Source organism: Ostrea edulis, chromosome 1, assembly GCF_947568905.1.
Source record: "Ostrea edulis chromosome 1, xbOstEdul1.1, whole genome shotgun sequence".
NCBI classification, from domain to species: domain Eukaryota; kingdom Metazoa; phylum Mollusca; class Bivalvia; order Ostreida; family Ostreidae; genus Ostrea; species Ostrea edulis.
The window spans coordinates 76,348,163-76,356,178 of NC_079164.1; the positions used below are offsets into that span (position 1 = coordinate 76,348,163).

The 8,016-nt window shown below is 35.8% G+C and overlaps 1 protein-coding gene across 3 annotated transcripts in view; it reads left to right on the top strand.

The window, feature by feature from the left end:
* The window catches only part of LOC125681449 (angiotensin-converting enzyme-like), a 14,580-nt gene extending 6,827 nt beyond the window's left edge, over positions 1-7,753 (top strand). For all 3 annotated transcript variants that reach the window (XM_048921566.2, XM_048921557.2, XM_056161064.1), the window contains exons 5-12: positions 527-759; positions 1,503-1,712; positions 2,017-2,290; positions 2,567-2,802; positions 3,512-3,656; positions 3,933-4,031; positions 4,156-4,278; positions 7,542-7,753. In XM_048921566.2, the coding sequence (XP_048777523.1) occupies positions 527-759; positions 1,503-1,712; positions 2,017-2,290; positions 2,567-2,802; positions 3,512-3,656; positions 3,933-4,031; positions 4,156-4,278; positions 7,542-7,728 (1,507 nt within the window). In that variant the 3' untranslated portion in view covers positions 7,729-7,753. The remainder of the gene's footprint in view (positions 1-526; positions 760-1,502; positions 1,713-2,016; positions 2,291-2,566; positions 2,803-3,511; positions 3,657-3,932; positions 4,032-4,155; positions 4,279-7,541) is intronic.
* The last annotated feature ends 263 nt before the right edge of the window (positions 7,754-8,016 follow it).

The window sequence follows — 8,016 nt, forward strand, 5'->3', positions numbered from 1 at the left end:
AAAAAACCCACACAATTTCAGCTAAACCTGCTGCCGAATCTCATCAATTTATTGAATGAATATTGTTTAAATATTGTATGAACCCGTGCTTACATCACTAAGAAACATTCCTGATATAAAAACTTATTTAGAGCATAAAAATCCCTATTTATTTTGTTTAACTGAATACAGAGAGAATGAATCACGTACGTAAATATCCCCATGTTTCTATTGTTCACGGAATATATTCCACTAAACGAACAATCTAGATATCTATTCCTTAGATAATTAATTTTGTTGACTTTTATTTCTATATCACAGAGTCGGTCATTGAAATTCAATTGTACCTACTACTAGTATCATGAATTCATTTGAAGTATTGAAGTCATGCCTGCAATATAGTACGTGTTTATTGCAGTGTTTTATTCAGAATTCTATGCATGACAAAACAAGAGTAAAATAAGGTGAATATATATCCCATTAGCTAGTTGTATATATGAACATTTATAAGACGAATTCTCATAGTACAATTCCATTTATCAAACAGGAAGATGAACGATATTCAGACAAAGTTGATAGAAATATATGGGAAAGGAACGATCGATTATAACGACACAACTCTCCAGTTGGAGCCTGGCATCACCAATTTGTTCGAGACGTCTCGTGATCCAAAGGTCTTGTCCGAGTTATGGGTAAAATGGAGAGACGCCACCGGAAAGAAAATGAGCAACATTTACACAGAATGGGTAGAACTGCAAAACACAGGAGCCCTGGAGCACGGTACAGATGTTTAGACTCAGCAGTAATACTTAAATACTGGGGCCCTGGAGCACAGTACAGATGTTTAGAATCAGTACTAATACTTAACTACTGGGGCCCTGGAGCACGGTACAGATGTTTAGAATCAGTACTAATACTTAACTACAGGAGCCCTGGAGCACGGTACAGATGTTTAGACTCAGCAGTAATACTTAAATACTGGGGCCCTGGAGCACGGTACAGATGTTTAGACTCAGTACTAATACTTAACTACTGGGGCCCTGGAGCACGGTACAGATGTTTAGACTCAGCAGTAATACTTAAACACAGGAGACCTGGAGCACGGTACAGTTGTTTAAGATCAGTACTAATACTTAAATACTGGGGCCCTGGAGCACGGTACAGATGTTTAGACTCAGCAGTAATACTTGAATACTCTTAGCAGCATGTAACCAAATATTTCAAATGCAATGTGTATCTTGTATGATCCTCTTAAATTTACGTTAAATAACTGTATCCCAATTCCATTCACAATGACCGTGTAGCGTGTGACCGAGTGGCGAGAATTCCATCGTCACCAAAAGCAAGTTTTATGACTTGCCTAGATGGTCGAGCGGTCTAGCGCGCTGGTTACATGCAGCTAGATTTGGTTCCGCAGGTCGTGAGTTCAACCCCGGGTAGGGGCGGAAGTGGGTATCCAAATAAAGGGAAACTTTCTGTGCTATATATATATATATATATATATACATGTATTTCTTATTTAGGATTTGGGGATTTGGGAGACGCGTGGCGACAAAAAGACTTCTTTGACACCCCAGAACTCGTAGAAATTGTCGATGGTTTGTGGCAGGAATTAAAACCTCTGTATGTTCAACTGCACAGTTATGTTCGCTTGAAGTTGAAAGATTACTACACCAGGCTCCACCCAACCTACGACTTTCCAAACGATGGAAGTATTCCAGCGCACCTGTTAGGTGAATAAAATAAATTTATATACATAACTTTTAGTCGGATATATTTACAATTGATATGCATTAACGCATTCTATATCATAATAAATTGACTCATATTGATTCTGTAGCCTACTTGTAACTTTCATTTGTATTCGTATAGTATATATAAATATATATTCATACTTTGGGGGTAAGATAAGTTTATGAAATAAAATAATTGTATATTATGATCTAATGTTGTGTGTGTAAAATTCTCTTTGTTTTAGAGTACAAGCTTTTTAACTGGTACGGAATTTGAATTGTTCTTTTAATATAAAACTTTCAGGAGATATGTGGGCACAGGGATGGGGGAACATCTTTGATATAGTCCAGCCCTACCCTGAGGTAAAGGAACCGGACTTTGACAAAGTAATGGCGGATAAGGGATATAATGTGGGAAACATGTTCCGGAGAGCAGAGGAGTTTTATACTTCTATAGGCCTGTATAAGATGGTGCCCGATTTCTGGAAACACTCCATGCTAGTCCGCCCTTCATCGAAAGACAGGGAAGTGCAATGTCATGCTTCTGCGTTTGATTTCTACAACAACGACACTTTCAGGTACGATGTGCATGTATAAATGGAAAATATCAAATTACCAGGACAAATATGTAAATTTGGTTAGATTTAGCGTATCTGTTGCATAATATCGTTGCAATTGGTTCATGAAATCATACTAGAATCACAATGTATGTTTTGAGAATAAATGTACATGCATACACCGACTACAAAACAGAGAAATCTGGATAAGTATGAATTCATTAATAAAAAAGAATTAAATTTAGATAATTGGTAGATACATGTAAATGAATAACCACTTGGATAATCTATTTGTAGAATAAAAATGTGTACAGAAGTCAAAATGAGCTATTTTCAAACAATACATCACGAGATGGGTCATATAGAATACTTCATGGCCTATCGGAACCAACCCTCCGTGTACAGAGATGGGGCCAATGGCGGGTTCCACGAGGCCATCGGTGATACGATTGCACTATCAGTTCGTAGTCGAAAACATCTCCAGACACTCGGCCTAATGGAGGACACAGCACTCTCGGAGGAAGATAAACTTAGTAAGCTATAATTTCAAGATGTTAATTTACAATATATACTCCCGTATATATCTACCCCTAATGGAGTAGTCGTAATAGACGTGTACATTTTCTAAGAAAAATAATTTACTTTTCCTTTCCTAAATACAAAATTGAAATAGAAGTTGACACTTTCTAAATATAATCTGCACTGGAGTTATGGTACAGCGATGCATGTGCACATGTCTGTTCGGGGTTTTCTGATCTCTGTTGCATATCAAGCTGACTCTTGTTGTGGGGCTTCTTTGTGGGTCACGTAGATCATGTTGCAATTTTGACCCAATTCGAGTGACCTCTTTTGCATGAGTTTTGCCGCTTTAAATTTTTAATTTAATGTTGTTTGGAACGTACATGATTTGTCCGCCTAACTCCTCTCTCAGTTTTCAAGTGAGGACCTTCTTATTTTACAGAATATTTGTATATGAATATTGAAGATGTGCCTGTCGCAAGGATTTTGATTTTTTCAGTTTTTAAGAAAATTACAGGTTGTTGGACTTAGTCAGTTTTGAGGAAATGTTACATAGAGAGTACCTTGTCTGTCTATCTAGGTCTAGATTTGTGATACATGTAAGCCGCGTTTTTTCTGTAGAGTGATTTTGTTTAATATAATTTATGAAATGACACAGTTAAACGAGGTCGGTGTCGATGAATCGGGTATTTGTAAATCCAGTACTGTAATTCGACATTTTAGAATCTGACATAAACTATCTGATGAGACAAGGTTTATCAAAACTGGCTTTCCTGCCGTTCGGCTACCTGGTGGACAAGTGGAGATGGCGGGTCTTCAGTGGTGAGGTTACTCCAGACAAATACAATGAGGAATGGTGGAAGATGAGGTACGTGCAGGACACATACGCTAAATATACAGGAAAGGCAGATTAGCTTATTCATTTCCTATATAATTTTACATACTTCACTTTCTACCTCATTTTACACACGTTGTTATACAAATCAATGGTCTGATATTTCGTATAGTAACTGATATTAATTGCAATATAGATATGAAATGATTCTACTAATAAATACAAACCAAAACGAAATATAGTAACTAAATGCTACAGGAATATACGTTGAAACAATATTACATGTATTAAAATATCATTCGTTAATAGATTAGAGTATCAAGGCATTACATCTCCTGTTCCGCGAACAAGTACAGATTTCGATCCTGGGGCCAAGTTTCATGTTGCAGCGAACTCACAATATATCATGTATGTAAATGCATTTTATGAGATCATAAACTTTTTAAAAAGTGTACATTTTATCCCCGACAAAAACTTCAATAATCTTTATCTATAGCTTGATGTATTGATCCTGTCGTTTTATCTTTGACAGATATTTTACCAGCTTTCTTCTTCAATTCCAATTTTATGAATCCATGTGTAAAGTTAGCGGCCATACAGGACCACTTTATACATGCGACTTCTACAGGTCAAAGGAGGCAGGACAAAAACTTCTGTATGTACAATTCTGTTGTAAATACGTACAATGTCAAATCTTCTAGATGTACTATCCTTCATTATAAAGCATTAGATATATAAATTTTTACATTGATTATACTGATGATATGCAGCACTAAACCATTACGTGTCACGTATCAACATAATAAACCATTACGTGTCACATGTATCAGCACAATAAACCACTACGTGTTACATGTATCAGCACAATAAACCATTACGTGTTACATGTATCAGCACAATAAACCATTACGTGTTACATGTATCAGCACAATAAACCATTACGTGTCACATGTATCAGTACAATAAACCATTACGTGTTACATGTATCAGTACAATAAACCATTACGTGTTACATGTATCAGTACAATAAACCATTACGTGTTACATGTATCGGCACAATAAATCATTACGTGTTACATGTATCGGCACAATAAATCATTACGTGTTACATGTATCGGCACAATAAACCATTACGTGTTACATCTATCAGCACAATAAACCATTACGTGTTACATCTATCAGCACAATAAACCATTACGTGTTACATGTATCAGTACAATAAACCATTACGTGTTACATGTATCAGCACAATAAACCATTACGTGTCACATGTATCAGCACAATAAACCATTACGTGTCACATGTATCAGCACAATAAACCATTACGTGTCACATGTATCAGCACAATAAACCATTACGTGTCACATGTATCGGCACAATAAACCATTACGTGTCACATGTATCGGCACAATAAACCATTACGTGTCACATGTATCGGCACAATAAACCATTACATGTCACATGTATCAGCACAATAAACCATTACGTGTTACATGTATCAGCACAATAAACCATTACGTGTCACATGTATCAGCACAATAAACCATTACGTGTTACATGTATCAGCACAATAAATCATTACGTGTTACATGTATCAGCACAATAAACCACTACATGTTACATGTATCGGCACAATAAATCATTACATGTTACATGTATCAGGACAATAAACCATTACGTGTCACATGTATCGGCACAATAAATCATTACGTGTTACATGTATCAGCACAATAAACCATTATGTGTTAGATGTATCGGCACAATAAACCATTACGTGTTACGTATCAGCACAATAAATCATTACGTGTTACATGTATCAGGACAATAAACCATTACGTGTTACATGTATCAGTACAATAAACCATTACGTGTTACATGTATCGGCACAATAAATCATTACGTGTTACATGTATCGGCACAATAAACCATTACGTGTTACATGTATCGGCACAATAAACCATTACGTGTTACATGTATCAGCACAATAAACCATTACGTGTTACATGTATCAGCACAATAAACCATTACGTGTTACATGTATCAGCACAATAAACCATTACGTGTTACATGTATCAGCACAATAAACCATTACGTGTCACATGTATCAGCACAATAAACCATTACGTGTCACATGTATCAGCACAATAAATCATTACGTGTTACATGTATCAGCACAATAAACCATTACGTGTCACATGTATCGGCACAATAAACCATTACGTGTCACATGTATCGGCACAATAAACCATTACGTGTTACATGTATCAGCACAATAAACCATTACGTGTTACATGTATCAGCACAATAAACCATTACGTGTCACATGTATCAGCACAATAAACCATTACGTGTTACATGTATCAGCACAATAAATCATTACGTGTTACATGTATCAGCACAATAAACCACTACATGTTACATGTATCGGCACAATAAATCATTACATGTTACATGTATCAGGACAATAAACCATTACGTGTCACATGTATCGGCACAATAAATCATTACGTGTTATATGTATCAGCACAATAAACCATTATGTGTTAGATGTATCGGCACAATAAACCATTACGTGTTACGTATCAGCACAATAAATCATTACGTGTTACATGTATCAGGACAATAAACCATTACGTGTTACATGTATCGGCACAATAAACCATTACGTGTTACATGTATCAGTACAATAAATCATTACGTGTTACATGTATCGGCACAATAAACCATTACGTGTTACATGTATCGGCAAAATAAACCATTACGTGTTACATGTATTGGCACAATAAACCATTACGTGTTACGTGTATCAGGACAATAAACCATTACGTGTTACGTATCAGCACAATAAACCACTACGTGTTACATGTATCAGCACAATAAACCATTACGTGTTACGTGTATCAGCACAATAAACCATTACGTGTTACATGTATCGGCACAATAAACCATTACGTGTTACATGTATCGGCACAATAAACCATTACGTGTTACATGTATCAGCACAATAAACCATTACGTGTTAGATGTATCAGCACAATAAATGTCAGACTATAAACATTTATCCTTGCTACCTATATTTCATTTCAATGCGAAGTTGTAAAAGCATATTATATCATTTGGTAGAAATCTTCGTGCTTGCGAGTTTAAGAGTTGGAATCGTAATGGATGTCTTGTACAACGTAATTGGCCGGATTAGCATTGCTGTTTTGTGTGGCAAGATGATGTATCATTGCGAGTTGTCAAATGAACCACAGCGTTTTTTAACTAGAAATTATTTTGGAATGTGTCAAAATTGTCTGTCTGCACAATTTTTCGGTATGCTGAGTTTTTTGTGCATGCACATGTGTATATAAGTTTTTCTCTCTAAGTATACTTTTAAGCAGTTAAAAGAATGTTTTATTTATGAAATATGCAGAGCAGGGGTTAAAAATACACTGATTGTGAATTACGCTGAAACATTCTCTTAAACTCTTAGTCTATTCTTGCTAAAAATTTATTTAATTACGAGTACATGTGTACATGTTTATTTTTAAGGTGGCTCACTACACTTAGAAATAGTTTCTAAAATCAGTAGGAATTGATTTAATTATAAAAGATAATATGATGATATACAATAAGTGTATATGCCAAAAAGGCAAAAATTTTTTACAAATCTGGATAAAAACATGATTTTCAAAAAAATTATATAAACAGATTGGAATAAAAGACTCTGGGGGATTTGAACTCTAGATCTGCGGTTCACCAGCCCAATGCTTTAACCACTGAGCTACGATGATAGACAAACAAATCGATCGATACAAATTATTTCACAAAACATTTAAATCGCCATCTTGTGATGTGGTGTCATACAGAGTATAAGCTTTAGTGTAGTGAGCTACCTTAAACCAGTTTCCTTCGCAAACGAATTTCTCGTTTTAGGGATGTGTTGAAACTTGGTAGCAGCAGACACTGGAAGGAAGCGTTACAGCTGATAACAGGGTCTACTAAAATCAGCACGGAACCCTTCAAGAAGTATTTTCAGCCATTGATGGATTTTCTGAAGAAAGAAAATAAAGGGGAAGTGGGATGGGCTAAGGCCAAAATAAACTGGAAACAGTCGAATTGAAAATAAAATGTACAAAAATTCGAAAGGGATTTGATTTGATTTATGTTTACCTCCACACTGAACAATTTTTCAGTTATCTAGTGGCGCCCAGTTTTTATTGGTGGAAGAGAGAACCCAGATACAATGTACCTGGGAAGAAACCACCGACCTTCCGAAAGTAAACTGGGAAACTTTCTCACTTACCAGCGCGAGCGGGATTCGAACTCGCGCCAACCAAATATGAGAAGCCGTGTGATTTTGATAAAAAAAATAATAATAAAAACCCTAAAAGACACTGAAAACACGTAC